The sequence below is a fragment of the Lygodium microphyllum genome, chromosome 4, assembly GCF_053477565.2.
Source record: "Lygodium microphyllum isolate KBCC chromosome 4, Lygodium_microphyllum_v1.1.10, whole genome shotgun sequence".
Classification (NCBI taxonomy): Eukaryota; Viridiplantae; Streptophyta; class Polypodiopsida; order Schizaeales; family Lygodiaceae; genus Lygodium; species Lygodium microphyllum.
The window spans coordinates 171,406,997-171,427,107 of record NC_141138.1 but is presented as its reverse complement, the minus strand read 5'-3'; the positions used below and the strand labels follow the sequence as shown (position 1 = coordinate 171,427,107).

At 41.4% G+C, this 20,111-nt stretch overlaps 1 protein-coding gene across 2 annotated transcripts in view; it reads right to left on the bottom strand.

Moving 5' to 3' along the window:
* The window catches only part of PFI (tubulin folding cofactor E / Pfifferling (PFI)), a 70,932-nt gene that overhangs the window by 9,070 nt on the left and 41,751 nt on the right, over positions 1 to 20,111 (bottom strand). Inside the window, exons 9-15 of one of the 2 annotated variants that reach the window (XR_015690731.1) lie at positions 15,122 to 15,229; positions 14,977 to 15,011; positions 14,819 to 14,887; positions 14,471 to 14,565; positions 14,301 to 14,377; positions 14,054 to 14,131; positions 7 to 113 (exon numbers count right to left, since the gene is read on the bottom strand). Coding sequence is in view for 1 of the 2 variants with exons in the window: in XM_087676888.1 (XP_087533014.1) it covers positions 14,054 to 14,131; positions 14,301 to 14,377; positions 14,471 to 14,565; positions 14,819 to 14,887; positions 14,977 to 15,011; positions 15,122 to 15,229 (462 nt within the window). In the remaining variant the exon portion in view is untranslated. The remainder of the gene's footprint in view (positions 1 to 6; positions 114 to 14,053; positions 14,132 to 14,300; positions 14,378 to 14,470; positions 14,566 to 14,818; positions 14,888 to 14,976; positions 15,012 to 15,121; positions 15,230 to 20,111) is intronic. The other variant, XM_087676888.1, reaches the window with a different exon arrangement.

Sequence of the window (20,111 nt, the reverse complement as noted above, 5' to 3'; positions counted from 1 at the left end):
GCTAACCGGTCTTCAGGGTAGCACATCTTCCATGTTGAACTAGTTTTGCAGTCTCAACAAATTCACTCATAGGAGCCAAATCAAGGGAAAAGTAAATCTTACCAACAATTGTCCTGAAACCCATCAGGAATTCTAGTGAATACAATGAAATGCACTTTGTGCAGTGAATTGCAAAAAATTCAGAAAATTCTCACAGAGGTCATTTTAAAAGTGACAACCGTGAGCTGATTTTAGTTAAATATTTCTAAAATGCAGATCGGAGCCTTGGAAAAGACCTACAAATCTCAAAGCTGCAGTCTTTTTTATTGGGTGCAGTCTTTTGTATTGGGTCTAAAATATGTTCCGAGCAAAAGCTGATTCACAATCCTGTCTTAAGAGGAGCTTTCTTACTTGCAAACCTAAGGACAACATGGTGCAGTGCTATAATGGACACTGACAAAGGATCAATTCACACCATCTAGCAGATGTTTTGCCATTTCACCATTCTGAGGTTTTGCAAGTCAGGAGAAAGAGAGTCTAAAAGGCCAATGTGGCCTCTGAGACCACAGCAATACATACAATGAAGTGTATCTCTCATCTCGATTCTAAAGAAAGAGGTAAAAAACATGCCTTTGGGACTAGATGTTAGACAATATTCTAAGTTAGAATATGTCTATAGTACAGATGTAATTGGAACTACTAGAACAGAGAAGGAAAAAGAAATGCTCTTTTTGTCAGTGAGGTATCTCCCTGAGGTGAAGATGTAGATCTAGCGACTGACCTTGTATCCTCATGTGGGGTGCCTTTTTCAACCCAACCCACAACCATAGTGACATGGGATGGGTTTTGGGAACGGGAATGGGAATGGGGACGGGGACTAGAATCGCCATTCCTTGTCACCATCAAAGGGGGCAGGAGACCGGATTGGGGCGGTTTGAGGATAGGTTGGAACATGGACAGGAAGCTAGAAAATGGCCATTCCATGCCACTATGCCCACAACCCCGTACTCGGAGTGCACATATCTTCCTTTTCACCTCTTCCTCATGTATCATTTATCACTCCCACTTTATTCTCTGGTGCCTTTGTGGTTATTGGCCACTTCTTTCCATTGGGCATTTTCTTCCATGACATTTTCTATCTTTTTCTTTGCTCCTACCACGTTTGCCCATGTATGTGTGTCCTTTTTCAATCCCTTCATCTCTATTTTCAACTACGGCATGACTGGCACTTCCCCTTGTACTTTCACTCATTTCTCATGTGCATTTTACTCTTCTTTTAATTATAAGATTTCTGTCCTACAAGCATCTATGGTTTGTTGCATTTCACCCCTTTTCATGTCCAGTTCCGATGATGCTTGCATTTACATTTCCTTTTTCGTATTTGTCTTCATTTCTTCATGCATAATTTTCATCTCCTCTAGCAGTTCAACTTGGACCTTTTCACATATTTTTTCCTCCATTTGTTGACTCATGATGCAGAACTCTGTGTGAATCATTATCTGCATCTCAGTATACATGGCTTCGTTAATAGTACAAGAGGTCTTGCCATGCCTATTTGATCCAAGGGAGACTGCCCATTCTCAGAAAGGAGCTGACCAGAAGACCAACAGCATCAGCATTCTCAATCCCAACCAGCATCCATTCGCTTGTCACTGCATTTTGAAACTCTTATAACAGTGTACAGTTCTCATGACAGCATCAAAGCTCTCACGACAACAGCTCTTGTGACTGCAGTTCCAACACTCAGAACACCATCAAGAGCACTGATAATAGTAGCTCCAACACTTACAACAGTATCGCCGGCACTTCATCATCACAAATTGAAGTATAGGGTACCTCAAATTTGAGAACTAGAGAACAGTTAAGAGAGAAATATAATACTTTGGGTTACCTGCAGGCTGCATTGCATAAGTTGCACATCTCATAGTGGATAATTGTAATTCCTATATAATTTTGTGCCAAGAGGAGGCCAAAAACAAGAACACCACAAGAGGGGTGAGGTCCAAGGAGAAGGATACTAAATAAGAGAGAGATGACAATGGAGAGGAGAGAAGCAGAGGATGAATAATAGCCTCATATTCGGCTCCTTTCTTCCCCTTTGGAAGCATGAATTCAAAGTCTTGATCTAGCTGCAGATGTGAAGTAGAAGCACAGCAGACTGAGTCCAAAATCTAGCATGCACTGATCCAGGCTTAACCAGAATAGTCTCATAATGTGGGGTTTATCATCCCTTCTCGACTACTGCCTTCCCTCTAATCTGCACCCTAGAAGCAGCATCAAATGATGCCGCATTGACCATCTTTGTAGCCAGTTGTATCTGAACCAATTGCACAGGAGGTGTATTTACCACAAGCGATGGAGATACCAATTTCATTGGAGAGCCAGTATTTAGAAGAAACATGACAAATTCATGACAGGTAAATCAAGCAGCCACAAAACAACCCATTTTACATTATATCATAGCAACAACACTTGGGCTTACTGACATACTAAGCATACATACATCTCCATTTCTAACTTTCCATCTCTGCATTGCTCGAGATCAAGGAATAACGCAAAACATATTGGATTCAAACCAAATGATGTCATAGGGATAAATAATCATATCATGGATACAAACTCTACCATATTATTCAGCACAACAATCAAGCACAGGGACATCACATTCCCCATATACCTACAAGAGCATATTGTTGGATTTCTCAGGCAACCAGTTTATAAGACTGCACAACCAACACATCACCTCCACATGCACCCTCTTTCCCCAACAGGAAGCTCCTTATTTCCACTCACGGCAACTTCAGATATCAGACTAAAGAAAAAAAAACCTTTGTATGAATCAGATTCATAGAAAGGGGTAACAATAGACCCCTCTAAATGATCATTTTATCTCAAAAATTGATCTTACCTTTACACAACCAACACTGTACCTTCTCTATCTGAGATACAGTCAATTTTCTGTCCCAAAAGTTCATCTCACCTTTATGCAACCAATTAACAACGGAAAGCTGCTTTCTTGAGATAAAATCAAAAAAATTTGTGATGATGTCTTTGAAAAAGCAAAATCTTTCTCCAAAAATGTCATAGGCTAAATAATTATTATTTCCTCTGTGCAAACTCCTCCAAGGTGGACATATCAACCACTCCAATTAATACTCCCAGATAGGTCTCTACGCAACACATGCCCCCAAGTCATTTCCGTGTCCATGCAATTAAGAATGGATACTTCCTAAGTATCATGGAAAAACTGAAAAGAAACTAATTAGTGACTAGTCCCTATCTAGGATGTTGTACAGATGAGAAACTTTACCTCTAACTTTACTTGCCTCAAAACCTCCACTAGGTTCTAGGCCTTTTTCCGTCTTAAGCATTATGATGTTTTATGCTTTCACATTGTTGCGATTCCAACTTAACTAATATCCAACATTACATCCAATTAACTACCCTCTCATGTGTACCTGACATGCTAGGAGCACCAAATGCATTAAGAAACATTCTTGTTTGCATACTTTGGACTCTTGCAATGTGACTATGCATGGGAATTTGCATACTACCAACCATACCAAGATGCATTTTCCCATACATTACATGCATTGCTAGCTGAATGATCATGGACCACACAAACAATTTTAACAAAAGAACAATGAATCATGAGTAAAAGTTAAATAGTAGGCAAATGATAAAATCAATTGTAAACATGCACACAAGGTAACTTAGTTCTCTTGCCACAAGTAGCCATTTCAAAGCAAGGCTTTCCAAATTTTATCCATGTACTCGTAGGATATGCAAGTTATTAGAGATGGAAGTGAGAGTCTTCACCAACGACTCCGCCTTAAGTCACCAACTCTCATCCAAGATATTGTGCCTAAATACAAGATCCTTTTCGAGACTCTCACTTCACATGATCAAATTCAAATGGACCCATATAAGCCTATCTAACACAATAAACATGTAAGCAAAACTGGCAATAAAAGACTTGAGAAGCTCAAGAGAGTTGTTGCCCCGAAACTTGTTGGTCATTGTTGACCTCTTCTTCACAAACTTACTTCTTACAATCTTGAAGATATTATTGACCCCAAGATATCTGACCAATATCTATGCTAAGAAAGTCAAGGCAATGTGAAGCACATGGAATCCATATATGATGGTAGAAAATTCATCCTCAAGCACGCATCCCATAGCCATACAATTGCTACCATTACTAGTAACCACATGCATCATATTTTGGACCCCTATCTCCATGATGACCGCTCTTATGTGTCTCCAAACAAAGCTCCTGTAATGGTAAGACCTACAATAAATATATCAATGAAATTAATGAACATTGTGCCGTTGCATGAAGACACGAAGATATTATAGGTATTCCTCTTTCGAATGCCCAACCACCCATCACATAGGATTGTGCATCTATATTTTGCCGAACTTTCCTTCAAGTGCTCCAATTGAGACTCTATAAATGCGTGTTTTAACTTCAACTCTCATTTACACAATGCCTCAGCTAGAGGACCTTCCCACTCACATCCTATGTGGCTAACAATCCTCATTGTCCTCTTTCGCTCTACTATGTGGTCGCCACATTGAAAGGAACAGTACATCCAGTGAACAACTGAATGAGCTCTCTAGTTGCATCCATAATGCATTGCTTTTTAGATCCAGCTTAGATACTTGCATTTTGCAATGAGTCCCTTAGTGCACTAGAAAATTGGCGATGAAACCCTTTCGCACAAGGAGGGATGGTGAAGGATCTAATTAGTTCCATCGTCGCAATGGAACCTAGTACATAATCCACTGTGCTAGAGTCAATGGGTTGGAAACAAGCCAATCCTCCAAATCCATTCCACTTTCTCATCCCGTTGTAGATACAGAGATAGTGCCGCGACCCTAGTTCTAGTAGGTATTAACTATAACGAGTACTATCTCCCCCCCCCTCCCACCCTCCTTGAATCAACTGATACCATGTTTGTGCTTGCTTCCTCTACATCCATCACTTGCAACCGCCCTAGATCCTCAAAGTCATATATCTCACACTATTTGCTTTGCACCCTGGCATTAAAGTCTCCTACCAAGAGGATCTCCCCCAATCTGAAGTAATCTATAACCTCATCTAAGAGATCTGTGAAAGGGAACTCTCCTACTACATCTCCCTCTCTCTCTTGCTACTAGGGCTTCCCAGTAGCATATCTCAACCCCCACAAGGGAAAGTAGCAAGGGCAATGTATAGCATCTAGCAGCGAGAGATCTTCACTCTAATCCACATGTATCATGTGTTGAGCTAAAAATGCATTAACTTTACTTAAACAGCCCCAACGCGTACTTAATTAATGAATCAAACTTGTTCTTTAAACAAAAATGCATTCCTAGAGAGAGTCTGTGTCCCATAAGCACAACCCCACTTGGGAGGACCCAAACTTTATATAAATAGGTATGCTGCCCTCCATTTAGTCTATCTCGTTTTTGCAGATTGCAGCCATCAATCAACTCACACGTGGCAGCCCCTCCATCCTTGCAATGCCCTAGCGCCTTCTTCCAAATGTCGCCCACTGTCTGGCATCTCCTTCCAAGCTACATTCGGCCTCCACCTATCATCGCCAACCTCTCCACCATCATCTGGTGCTTGCATTTGATCTTCATCAGCCACGCATCACTCCACACCCTCCGGCTACTTGCGTTTGGGCCTCCATCAGCTTGGCGACAGTGTAGCTGCTCCTCCCCCATCTAGCGACATCTTCTTGCTTATGTTTGCACTCATCAAGAGCCACGTGACATCACCCACCTTTCTGCAACAGTTGCATCTGTCTCCAGGAACCTCTAGTGTCAACGTTTTGCAAATTCCTCTCTCTTCACAGTTCGACTAGTAGTCACAGACTTTGGATCCGTATCCAGTGGACGTCACTCTCTGACACACTACTTTGCACTTGAGTATCTATACACTCTTACATTCATTTGCAATATTCATTCACTTCAGAGTTGTGTTCTTCTCTCCCTTCTTCTATTTGTGTTTGAGTTTTGAGTTTTGCATTTAGGGTTTAAGTTTTGCTTTTTGTGTTTGTGTCTGTCTCTTTGTGTTTCTATCGTGGTGGTCGTACACTCTTTGTTTCCTCAGTGCAAACCCTAGCAGTTTTCTTCACATGGTATCAAAGCTGGTGCTCTTGTAAAGAGTATCCTGCAGCTAGTCTTTGTGCGAGGCACACAATACAATTCGTAACCGAATCACAATGTCCCAAACACCTTCTTCTCCAGTTCCTATGATGTCCTATCAGGCTTCTCCATCACTGGAGGCCCTGAGATGGCATTATGGACTCGATGATGAGGACGACGCTCCACTTTCACCTTCACCTTGTTTTTCTACTCCTATTTCAGATTTCACTAACATGACGGAGGAGGACTTTGAGTACTATCGCAACAAGTATGGTAATGTTTACACCCCTCCTACAAGCTTTGCTACCATATTCCGACCGGTTGGTGAGGCTGGCCACCTCTCCAATCATGGAGGGCATACGACATTTGGAGCGTCTGACGATCCATCTTAATCATTTCAGCCAGGTCCAGTGTCAAGTTCGTACAACCCTTTTGAGTTGAATGAATCAAAACCCTCACATGTTTCTTCTTTTAAGGTGCGGGATCTGGATGGCTTTGCGTATGTGAACTTTAATAGAGGGGGCTCATGAAGCAGACGGAATTCACGTATATCTACAGCTTCTGTTTCATTTGAGCATGCAACACACACTTCTCACTTCCGTTCCATCCCACCCTCTTCTACCTCCACCCTTGATCATCTCTCTTCATCCTTTCAAAATCTCGGATTACACTCCACATCCGCTTCACACACACTAGGGGTTGGATCTTCCATCTCCGCTCCTAGTATCTTCTCCTTCTCTACCCCACTCTCTACCTCTTTGTACCATGGTACTTCGTTAGGGAGAATGCCACCCTTTAACATAGTGCCTCTCACCTTTCTGCAAATAAGCACACCCATAGAACCTAGGACGACTCTGATGGGCATCCCCCTCACTACTCCCAGATTTACCTCTCGCATAACCACTTAAACGCAAGGGATTCCATCCTCGGCTTATGGTGCGTCATCCCACTTACCTTGGGTTACACCTACACAAGGATTTCCATCTTCTGCTCAACGTGTTTCCATCCCACCTCCACCATGAGTTACTCATACAGCTACCATGCACATGCCTAGTCAACCCATCCCTACCTATGGATCCACCTTGCACATTACCCACATGCTTGGTGGGCACTCTAGGGCCCATTCCCAAGTGCACTCCACTCCCCCATCTTATCCCCATTATACTTTTTCACACTACCATCTCCGAGCACTACCACTCCTGTTGCAACGGCCACCAATGCCTTCACGAATAAGACTCGTTTTAACAGGTCGAATTTCACCACTTGGTCGAATTTCATGCAACAAGTGCTTGAGTCTCACGGTCTTTGGGACTTCGTCATTGGTCTAGAGCCTATGTCGAACCCTCAATAGCTCACCCTGACTGCATCTGTCAATGGAGAGCCCCCAATGCCACAGCCAATGTTGAGCTGATGCCGAGATTACTTTCTAAGTTTTACTCTCAATTACAGCACTTCCCGCTCGCGTCACAGCATTGGAGTCACCTTCTCGACCACTATGCGACCCGAGATTGTACTCGACGCATAAATCTTGACTTTGAGCGTCAAGAGTTCTATATTAAGGAAGGGGATGATCTGAAAGTCAAGCTGAATATAGGTGGTTACTCGCCGAGTTCGCCACTACTAGCTCTCCAAAGTCATACGACGATCAGGTTACGTTCTTCTTGAATAAGTTGCCTGAAAAATACTTCAATTTCATTCAACACATCATCTCACAGCCTCGATTGCCAACCTTCTACGAGTTTGAGTGTCAGTTCTTACATTACGTGAGGCTGCATGATCAAGTCCACAAGAAATCCTCATCACAGTCTTAGTCAGAGCAAAGGGGGTTGATTCCTTCTTCAAGAGGGAAAACCAACAGTGGCAAGAACTCACAAGATGCAAAGGCAAGCCAATCAAAGGGTGACTCCTCTTCCTCAGATGGAACCAAAGAATCTAGACCTATCCGACAGCAACTCATCAAGAAAAACCAGTTTTGCACACACTGCCAAGAAGTGTCGCTCCAAGGCCCAAGGTCTTCCACCTAAAAAGCCTCAACAGACCACTGCGACTGCACAATCCAGTAGGGCTACGCCTTCCACTCTGGCTTTCCTTCAGCACCCATTGTTGCTACTGGACATGTGGCCCGAGCACAGCCTCAACAAACAGTCTCTTTCACTACCCCTGAGAGACTGGCTAATTGGTCTACAGGTCCCGATCCCATTACACTTCATGCATCCATCTCACCTTCCTCTCCACCTTGTCAGGCGTTCCCTTGGCAAAGTCCTGCTACTGGATATACGCGATGGTGGACACCTTCTTAGACTAGCATGTCTCTAGGTCCTTTAAGATACCCTAGGTTAGTCTAGCATCCATTTTTCGCACTCTTAGATTCGGATCCATAGGATTCATTGTCCTTAGCTTTTCCATTCTTCAGTCTTCCGTTGCATTTACTCACACACATACACATTCATTACATTATCTTTTTAGTTAGATTTTCTCTCTGTTATGCTTTGCTTTGGAACATCTCACCACTGACCTCTGTGTTTGCAAATTCTCATCTCTTTCAGTGTAGGGCTAACTTGCAGATTGCTTTGGTCCTACCTGGGCTAGAAACGTGGGGATGCACACCATTCCTTTCATGGTTTCATCATCCTAGGAGTGCTTGCTCTACTTCCAGCATGGAGGTTTCTCCTCCCGAGGCAGATCGTACAGTATCTCTCTCGATGCTATCATGGCGGTGACTTCTACCTTGCTCTTCCAATGGGTGCTTCATCCACCTCATATTCATCATCTTCTTCCATTCCTTATGATTCTCGGCACTACAAGAAAACCAACATCAGACTCCTCTTCCTTCTTTAACATCTACATTCAGGTTGAGAGGGGGTTCCTACCCTTCTTGGTATTCTATAGGCTTCAGCACTTTGTCTTAAACATCGGCTTCTCCCCCTTGTTGTACCTTCCCCTTTGCATTGTATAATTTCATCATCTTTGTACTAGGGCGCTTGGGCAAGTGAACAATTTCCCCACAAGGGACAATGTCCAAGTGACAACTGCTGCATAAGCATTCTTCAGCATGTAGCATACTTTGCATCTCATTGTGCAGAGCACCACTTGAGCGGATCCTAAGTTGTTTCCACCTTTCTTCACATCACGCATCAAGGTCTCGTGCCACGATAGAAACTCTATCTCGGAGCTTCTATCTAATCAACATCGCAAATTCTCTTGATCCTCATACAGTACCATAATGTATCATATAGCTCCATGTGTGGACTCCCAGACATATCCATGTACTCTAGCCAATCCCCTCTCAAGACTCTAATATGTCTCTATGACTAGAATCAGCTCATGGTTCTCCATCACCTCCTCCATTCTCCATGGGTGTATCTATAGTAAGCCGTTACAGTTCCATATGGTCATCAATATCTCTGAAGTGCTTGTCTCATAGGCCACGCATCCCTATTCACCTACCTTGCCGTCAATGATGACTCTGTCATCTCTATACACTGCTTTCTTTTCCTCTTTCCTAGCTTTGATTATTTTGGGCATACTCACATGCCTATGCTCCACCGATATCCAAGTAAGGTCATTGTCAAGTAGATGGGATCCCCTCAAAGTCTGTGTAATACTCACGAGCCTATGCTCCACCGGTATCCAAGTAATGTCATTGTCCAAGTAGATGGGATCCCCTAGAAGTCCGTGTAATATTGTCTTTTTCTTCACAAAGGTCATCCTCTCCATCTCATCCCGAATTTTCAAGATGAGTCTACGCTTTTGCAGTTTTCTCCCAATTCTCCACGCTTTCGTAAAGGGGCATGCATCTTCCTTATATACACCGATTCTTACCATCCTGCTCAGGTGATGATATTTCTTTGTTAGGTATACCATTTACCCTTTCATTCAAACGTCTCGCTTGTCTCATTCTTTCTTCTTCAAGTGTGGCATTGACAACTCGCACCTCCTCCTTCTCATATACACCGATTCTTACCATCCTCCTCAGGTGATGATATTTCTTTGTTAGGTATACCATTTACCCTTTCATTCAAACGTCTCGCTTGTCTCATTCTTTCTTCTTCAAGTGTGGCATTGACAACTCGCACCTCCTCCTTTTAATTGTCTTTCTCTACTTCCTTTTTTATGTTCTTCTTATCTACCTCTACCCACCCTTATTGCGTGGCTTCAAGCTTAACATCCACCACCGCCTTGGAGATTTCCTCCTTTATGATCATGATCATATCCTCTTTGATCTCTCCTTGCTCTGGACCAATGCTCTTCAGTGCCACAATTTCCTCGTTTAGTTGTTGGATCTCTATTATGGCTGCCTTCTCATTCTTCCACTCTTCAATCTCATTCTCAAGTTTTGCAATCTTATGGAGTAGGCCATGTTGCACTTAATTAATGTTGTTGTTCAAAGTTTTTCTAGTATTGGTGATATGCGCTTTCATTGCTTTCTCTAGCATGTTAACCTTGGTGTCCATACACGCCATCTATTTGTTGGATTAAGCCTTGGTTTTACTCCGGATCAAGTGTGCAAAGACATCTTTTCAAGTCGAGATGATCCAAGGCAAGCAAAGCAAGAACACTCAAGATGAGGGCGAGACGATAGTATTGAAGGCTAGCAAAGTGCAAGGCGGGGACAGAAAAGACAAACAGAGCAGGAGTCAAGATGGAGAGACACAGCTAAAGGGTAGAGCAACGTAGGGCAATGTGAAGTAGCAAGGGACGGTGGTGAAGTAAGATCGAGGGCAAGGTCGGTCAAGTGGTCAAGGGTGGGGTCAAAGGCGACGAGATGGGTAGAGGGCAGAGGTGGGTCAAGTGGTCGAGAAGCAAGGTATAGGGCAAGGGCAGGTCAAGTAGTCAAGGGGATCGAGGGCAGGGCGACTCGGATAGAGGCAAGAGCTTAACAAAGCTAGGGTAGAGATGCAAGGTAGGGTCAAGCAAGAACATCAACTACATCTCCTTATTCTCCAAAAGCATTCTTCTCTCTCAAAATAGACTTCCATCAACCCCCAAAAACGTTTTTTCCACTTGCATGGGCAAATTTTGCTAAGTGATAGCCTTCTAATCCCAATTTCCAACATTATCTAGCTTATTAAATTACTTTTTAAAATATTATTTTTCAAAATTAAATAAATAATTATTCTAATATCCAAAATAATATTTCCACCAACCAATAATTAAATTGGCTAGGCTAATTTGGCTCCCAAGTATCTGTGAGTAGTTATCAACCCTTAGACTGGCATTAACTAATTAGTTAGTATCTAGTCTCTAATGTCACCAATGACATTAGTGACCAAGAAATTAGTCTATGCCCAATTTTGACACTTGGGTACCACCTAGTACATATCAAGTATAACTTATTACAACTTTTTTCTTTAGCACCAACTAGTATCTCAAGATCCTAGGTCCCACATGATAAAATAATTAACCTGCATCTCACATGTGCAAGTTACATTAGCACATTTCCCCTTCATTATCTGCAACTTCAAAATGAGATGTATCATCTTTGGTTGATCCCATCTTACTATCTAAAGATATCCTTGCTATAAATGCTCAGTTGAACACCGTTTCAGCACTTGAGCAAAACTTCTAACCTTCAATCGAGTGTCTCGAGCCCACAAAGTAAAGGGAATTGATTGTATCCCGACAATGGAACGTTAAAAACAGCCATCCTCCTTGAAAAGGGTAGTAATAATCTGATTTACCAATAATTACAAGAAATAAATAAATCACATAAACTAAACTACACACTTTACCATTTTGATCTTGGACAATGAACAACCTATTGGCCCCAAAACTAGTGCCCCTTGCAGTATATCTTCAATTGCAAATGGATGGAGTACAATTGAGACTCACTAATCTCCTCCACTAATCCAAGTGCCTCGTGCTGTCATAAATGACCAACAAGCCTTCAAACCAATTTGCCCCAATTCTAAGCATGTATCTCGAGACAGCTATCAAAACTCTAATTTCTATTGTAAATTAGGATTTACAGCACAAATTAACTGAAATCTCTTTCTCTAGTGGCTCAAACTACTGGAATATACTGAGATAACTTGAGAGATGGCCATAAGATGAGAGAGAATGTTGTAGAGAGAGAAATTTTAGAGTTTCGTTGTGAGAACGGCTGAAAATTTGATGCTGCCCTGCTCAAACAGCCATGGAAGCTGTCACCTGCAACTTAGGACCACGAAAAAGTTATTGCCCTCCCCTATATACTATCACTTGCACCAAAAGGATCTTCGGCTACTAACACCTCCCTGAAGGACTCCAAAACTGTCGTTGTCTCCTGACTGGTCCTTAGTGACTACAAATCACATCAGCAAAGCAACATCTCCTTGCTCTTCTAACAACCTCCGCTCTCACAATGGTTGGAATAGACTTCAACCAGCCCCCAAAACGTTTTTCCCACTTGCATGGGCAAGTCTCACCAAGTGGCAACCTTCTAATCTCATTTTCCAGCATTATCCATCTTATTTAATTAATTTTCAGATATTACTTATGAAAACTAAAATAATAATTTTTTAGTGTCCAAAAAATTAATTCCACCAGCCAATAATTAAATTCTACCTAGTATGGAATGTTTATGGCTTGTCTCGAATGTGTTGAAATAGACTTCAGACACCTCAACGCTTTTATGAGAGTGGAAACATCTCTTTCATTATCTCTAGGCATAAAATTTTGATTGTCTACAAAAGCTTGTGCCGAAAAATGTGTATCATTTGATAGTCCAAGCCATGCAGAGGCCCAATATTGATCATGTGATCCAAATGACTCAAGCAAGGTTGAGTAGCCACTACATATAAAAGGATGACTAGCCACTCCATATAGCAAAGCACTCACAGGAGAACCTTGACAGACAGATCTTCCCAATGTCCAAGATGCAGAGAAATCACATCCTAAAATGGTTGAAGCCTTGTTGTCTTCATACAGGCAAAAAGTAATATAATGTATTCTAAGACTGAAACCCAATTTCTCCTTACTTGCACCATGTAACATGAGTTTGCACTATCAAAGGTTTTCTCAATATCAACATATATGATCAGCAAATCCTACTAAGTATATTTAGTATGGGCATATGCACGCACAAACAAACACTCTCTGTTCTGTATACTTTCATATTATTGTGTAGAAGACCCAAAATGGGATGAAAACCCAGCATGAAGTATAACTACAAAATCAAATAAATCTCTGGTTATTTCAAAGACAATTAAGTACAAAGTCAAAAGTACACTTAATCTTTTTTTGTTATATTTCTTGTATAAAAGAAAATAGCATATACACATTTCTCTTGAGATGCACACGTGCCAAGGAAAACATTAAGGGCTACTTATTGCCAAAAGGCTAGTTCAGCCGAGTTTTGACATGCTTAGGGCTACTTTTCTGAACCACTTAGGAGAGAAAATTGCCCATTCTTCTATGGTTTGAACTCAACTTGAAAGAAGAACTTGCCAAATCTATGTACTTCTAGCATCACAGGGGTTGGTACATTAGATCCACATATAGCACATGTTAATGCTATTACTAAAGCCCCCCTACTTATGTATTTTTTATGCTTAGATGTATCCCGTTTCCTATGTATCAAATTTTTTTCTTTCCGAGTTTACAGACCCTTAATGTATCTGTATTTCTGTAACTCCAAAGATTAAGGAAAGCCTCTTCTGCTGAATTTGCAATGCATATGTTATCTTACATATATTTCAACTGATCCCTAGAGAACAGGCATATGAAGATTATGAAATATCCTCCCAAATTTGTATCTACAGATTATCATTTGTGTGAGCACAATATTTTTCAGCACCCTATTTTTATTCTTTCAATGGTACCAAGCGTTACTTTCTAACCCTGGCATGCACAGGCATGCAAGCGCACACACTCTCAGGACAAACATGCCTTGTAAAAGAAAATTGTTCTTCAATAGCATTTACAGGGAGTGCATTACAAGTAAAGGAGATTTGACCTGCTCCTGAAGAAAGAGCCGTTGTTTGGATGCTTTGACTTTGAATAATGACTCACACACAAGTTTCAGTTTGCCAATCTGTAAAGGAGCTCAAAGTAAAGAACATATGAGATACATTCTCCCAGACAGATTTACATTTCTATAACAGAGCAATTTTGTAATGCTTCAAAAACAGTCTGAATCTAACAAATTGTTCATGAACAGAGTTTGAAAGAATGCACCTCCACGTCAAAACCATTTAACATACCGTGGTGGACAAGGGAAGCTTTTTAATAGAGGGAAGCTTCTCTCCAACACTTGGAGCAACACAAACCAGGGTTATAACTGTGTAAAAAATACTGCTTCAGATTAGTACACTGCGCATATTAATTATACTAAGCTGCTAGAATGTGTCACCTTCACAAGCTGAGATTTTACCTCTTAAACTACTGGCCATTTTCTCAGAGCCTGTTAACCTGCTATTTTGTGTCTGTTCTTCATCAAGATCATAAAGCTCCTTCAGCTCTAAAAACCTGAAGATCATCAGAGCAAACATATACATGGCAATACAGTCAATGTTTGCTTATCAATCATAAGTTGGAACTAATGATGGAGCTTAAAAGTTCCCAATGACCGTCACAAACAGAACATGTATATTTGTTGGCAACTTGTCAAAAACCAAAACTTTTTTAAAAAAGGGAATAGTACATTCCTTGATGAGATTAGTAACTGATCTAAGAGCAGAACATACTTGTGATTGTATCCTGCTACATGTAGTGCTAATACCTTGGATGAACTTGAGTCCTCTCTTCCAAAGTACTGCTGGGCATAGTGTGCATCACATGGTGAACATATCTGTCACAAGCAAGAGTTTGCAATTCAATACTGGCAAGCTGTAAGACCAGTGTTTCTATCAACAGCATAGTGTTCTGCTTATTGGGAACCTGATCTCTGAATCCCTCCGCTCCTTTGCTTTTATCTACAGTCACATAGCATCAAGACCACAAATTCAAACGCATGGCCATAAGCTTCCAGGTGTTTAAGTGCAGGAATTAAAACAGACAATACAGAGAAGGTCATGCTGCTCACTTCACTTCCATTCAGCACAGTCATTTTGGAAAGACGGGCCACCAACATATAGCGTTGAGCACCACCAGCCTTTAAGTCAGTCAATGGGTTGTCGGAAAGCCGAACATCCTAACACATTAAACACACACATCTTCCTCATTCAGAAAACAGAAAGAGAGAAAACGTTTCATATGCTGCAAAAACACAAGGTGGGATCACAAAACTGGACACTTCAATACCCGCTATTGTGATCCAATTAACATGCTTCCTCTCTCTTTCCCTAACCCAGATCAGGATGGATAAAAGGGCAACACCCCCAAATTGATTGCAAATATGGGTACCCATTGAGCATTCTTTAGACCGCAAGACTAGGGCATAGGAAGCATACCATACAGCAGGAGACAGAAATTGACAACCTAATGGCAAACCAAAGGACCATGGAGGAAGGCCAATTCCCCTCAAGATGTGTGGATAAACTCAGAAGAGTCAACATCAGAATTAGAAGAAGCCATAAAGGCCTTGCAGGCTCAATCAAAGTGGATAGAAGTGGTCCAGAAGATAAAAGGTGTAAAAAAGGTATTTCAAGCCGAAAGAGTAAAGATTGCATGAGACTAGAAAGGCCAGACACCAAAAGAATTAGGCTCTACATTTCCGAGTGCTTGAGATGTCAAAGGAAATCCCCACTCATTAATGCTACTTCAAAATGCACCCTGCTCATGAGAGTCTGCCAAACCATTACAAGCTGAATGGTGGGTGGATAATAACCACACTAGGAAAATCCTCTTTTGCTGAAATTCACAACCTAAATAAAACATTTCTAGACAAGGTGAGCACTCAAGGCAAGAAATATATATTTAGGCGATACTCATGAGTAAGTCTGTCAAACCATTACAAGCTGAACAGTGGGTGGATAGTAACCACACTAGGAAAATCCTCTTTTGCTCAAATTGACAACCTAGATAAAACATTTCTAGACAAGAAGAGCACTCAAGGCAAGGAATATATTTAGGCGACGATCTCACACAAATGCAGGTTTTACACAGGACGACATGCAAGATAGATTGGACAAGCACAAGAGGACAAATGGTAATGCACCAAGATAAGGGAGTCCCACACCTTAACAATTGTCACAAACCAAGGCAAAACCCCCCCAACACCTGCCCGCACGACAAGACCCCAAATAGGGTGATAAGCTATAAAAAATCAGGTCAAAATTAAACCTTAAATGTTGGAAAACTTTTCAGTTTTGGTACGATAACTGGCTCAAAAGAAAATCAAATTAGATGCACTTTCAACGCCAGATTGCCACACATCCATCACATCATCATACTCCATCACCATCCCAAACTTCCATCATCATTGGAGATGAGCGCTACTATGTGCTGCTGTGGAGACTCTGTGCTTTCATTGCCAGATTGCCACACATCCTTCGCATCATCAAACTCAATCATCATCAGTCTTTCATCGCCATCCCAAACTTCCATCATCATTGGAGACGAACACTACTATGAGCTGCTGTGGGGAACCTCAATACTGCCCTATAAATGTATTGTTGCTGCCAGGCTGCTGTTCCTTCCCCCAAACACAGATTTTCTAGAGTCCTACCCTGCTAAGGATGCCTGATCTCCCCAGACCTGTCCTGCTGCTGCCACAAATACAAGCTACACTTTTGCTGTCCCAGAGAACTGTTGTTGGTGCTGTCAAATGCAGCCTTCCACATGATGTCATCTCAGCCAGATACAGCTCCAATTTTCTGCTTGTCTGCCAGGCAGCTGATCAGCACCCTTGGGCCTTCATGGTATCTTAGTGCAGTCTGATATGGGAGCCTTGACTTCCATTTAGCATCTGTTACAATACAACACACTCCTACTGATCCATGCTATCATTTATTCCCCCTTCACCACCCCTCAGTCTACACCACCAAGTGACACTTGAGTAGGCCCTTTCTTCTCCACCTTTGCTCCAACTAGATTACAATTGGCCTCTATGCTCCATAGGCATACATTGTACTGTACATTTCACTTGTTCATTTAGGGCATTCCATGATCTAATCACTCCTTTGCTAGTCATCTTGTTTGTAAATCTCTGTACATTCTCTATTAGCTCTCATGTTCTCACATCATATCAAAGCCAAGTGCTCTTGACACATGAGCTACAGTGAGTATAACAGTTTGCAAGAGCATAAAATAACATTTGATGTCTCAACGTTTTCCTCCAAACTTTTCACCATCAGAGTCCAAACTTTCTCATCTAATTTCCCCAATGACAGAGGCTCTAAGGGAGCAGTACAATCACCCTTCACTTTCAATAGCCATGAATCTTCACCACATTCATTCTTTGTCATGGCAGACCACTGAACCTCTCTATCTTTTCAGTATCATCAACCCAAGGCCTTCAAAATGTGCACCACAATCAGGACAACCAGCTTTCAAGAGTTCACAGACCCTAGCTTAGGATTGACGCACATACATGGTTACCCATTGCCTTCACCACCAAAGACAATATCACAGCATGGCACCATCATCCTTCACTTTCGACAGCCATGAATCTTCAAAATATTCCTTCTTTACCTTGGGAAAGCACCCAACCTTGCTAATTCCAGCATCATCAACCCAAAGCCTTCATGGTTTCCAGAAACGGCGTTTCTGCAGCCCCGAAAAGGAATGGCTGTTTCAAACTGTTTCCACTCCTTGGAAATGCGTTTTGGGTAGGTCATTTCTTCGGGCAGGAAAAAAACTTTTCAGAACCTGTTTTGGTTTCGCCTTCCCAGACCACTTTCCCCCTTCTCCTTTTGCCTCTGCTTTGTGTATTGCATGTGTGTTTCTTGTTGTCATTCTTCGCAACACCAGCTGTGCTCCTTGGCCAAGCCTTAATACTGCAAACTCTTGCTTCAATATATAAGCTTCAGCCCTGAACCTTTTGGCCTATTCATCTACTGATTTCAAACTTGAATATTTGCAACTTTCAGATTTGAAGTTGAAATTTTCATGTGCAGCCCAACTGCCAACCATGTGTGCACTATTTAAGTTTTATGACTTGTTTGTTTGATATTTGGCCAGGCCAACCAATTCTAGACTCATATAAGGGGCATTGTCTCACCCTTCTAGACTTGTACGAGGGGTCAAGTGGATGCAATAAATGGAAATGCATTTATTGTGGCTTGGTGAAAACAAGGAGTCTCACTAGGGTCAAAGACCATATTGCTCATACACACACATACATGTAGTTTTATATTATTTATATTCCAAGGCTCTGTTTCCACAAAATTTTCCGATGGCCAAAACCCCAAAACTCCATCTTTTCCCATTATCAAAACTCATGGAAACTATGGGCCTTCATAAGATGCAACAAAACGTGGCAACCAAATGGCGAGAATTCAAAAATCCTAGCTAGAAATGAACACCCCTATGATGCCATTCATTTCCTTCACCATCACTAGAGACAATGTCAAGTTTGTACATTCATGATTTGTTTGATCCATCTTCTAACTCTTTTCTCTTGATGTGCAAATAGAAAAACATAAGTTACTATGGAGAATCATACCTATACGAACATTTATGAATTTAACAAGAGGATACAGAAGTGGAAGATACCAAATAGGTGTTTCTCAGAATTTACATTCTACTTCTAGTGAGTTTGGCTTTTGTGCATCTCAAATTCAAATCCTACCCATTCCACCCACATATCCTTTTTACATCTCTCTTTTCCATTCCTCATTACACCAGAATCTGAAATACTTAATTTTTAATTAACTTCACACAACACTTTTAAAGCTTATAATCCTGACACCCCTAGCACTCAGCATGGTGACAATTGCATTTGCAATCAAGAATATGGGTGTGGAGGTGGCAAGAACTCTCAAAACCAGAAGGCAAGTCCTAAAAAGAATGACACCTCTTCTTTCCATGAAACCAAACAACCGAAACCAATATGGTAAAAAATGCCTAAAAATAATAGAAATTGCGCTCAATGCCAATGCCCTGATCATGTGGATGAGGAGTGTCATTTCAAGGCCCAAGGTTACCCTCCTAAACGATCTCCTTATCAAACCTTCAGCACACCCATGGGTGGCACTCTCCCTAGGCAACAAAGGGGGTCTTGTTCTAGTACTTGCTCCCATTTCTCATGGTTCTCGCTATTGAGCCACTAAACTTACGGTATGCATTAAACTAAAATTTACGTGTATTTATACCCAATTTATTCTCCTTAAAACAGCCCCAAAAAGCATTTAAAAACAATAACCATGAAACCAGATGGTAGATGTTATCTATAGGACAATGAACATAAACTTACAGCACAGACACTATTCAATTCAATAAATCACACAAAGAACCTGAGTACTAGAGCACTTAAGCACAGTAGACAACACCAAATTGGCCCCCAAGGTGAGGGCCCCTTATGATACTTCTTTAATATTGAAGATGAGCCTTTATACGAACCACTTGAGGCCCGCTTGTGCAATCAATATAGCTATCACAAAGCAGCACCATCTTTGCTAATGATTCCTCCAGTGATTGGCTTTTCAATGGAATAGATTTGCTCCAATTGCTATGTCCTCAGTTGCTCTCACCAACCTTGACCAACATGCTTTGAATCTATCCCAATTACACCAAAAGCAATGTGTCTTCAACCATGCACAACAGCAATCACTTCAATATCAACTAGCATGGCATTGCTCCGGCCAATGATCTATTGTACAGAGCAAACCCTAATTCTGATATGTTGTATAATATAACTTGCACACCTTAAGAGAGAGAAAGGAATCAAAAGAGATTGATTTCTGGTTGTCCAGCACCTCAAAATGGTTGCAAAACATTCTTTTCTTGATGTTTATAGAGAAACGCCAGCAAGTATGCATCTTCTCTTGCTACTACAACTCTCCAAAAACAAGAATGCGAGAGAAAAGACCCCAAATAGCCAAGATCAAGTTTGTGAGTGAATAACCAACTGCTCCTTAATCAAATCGTATTTTTTATTAAGGGATAATTGATGACTTTATCATTAATCATAA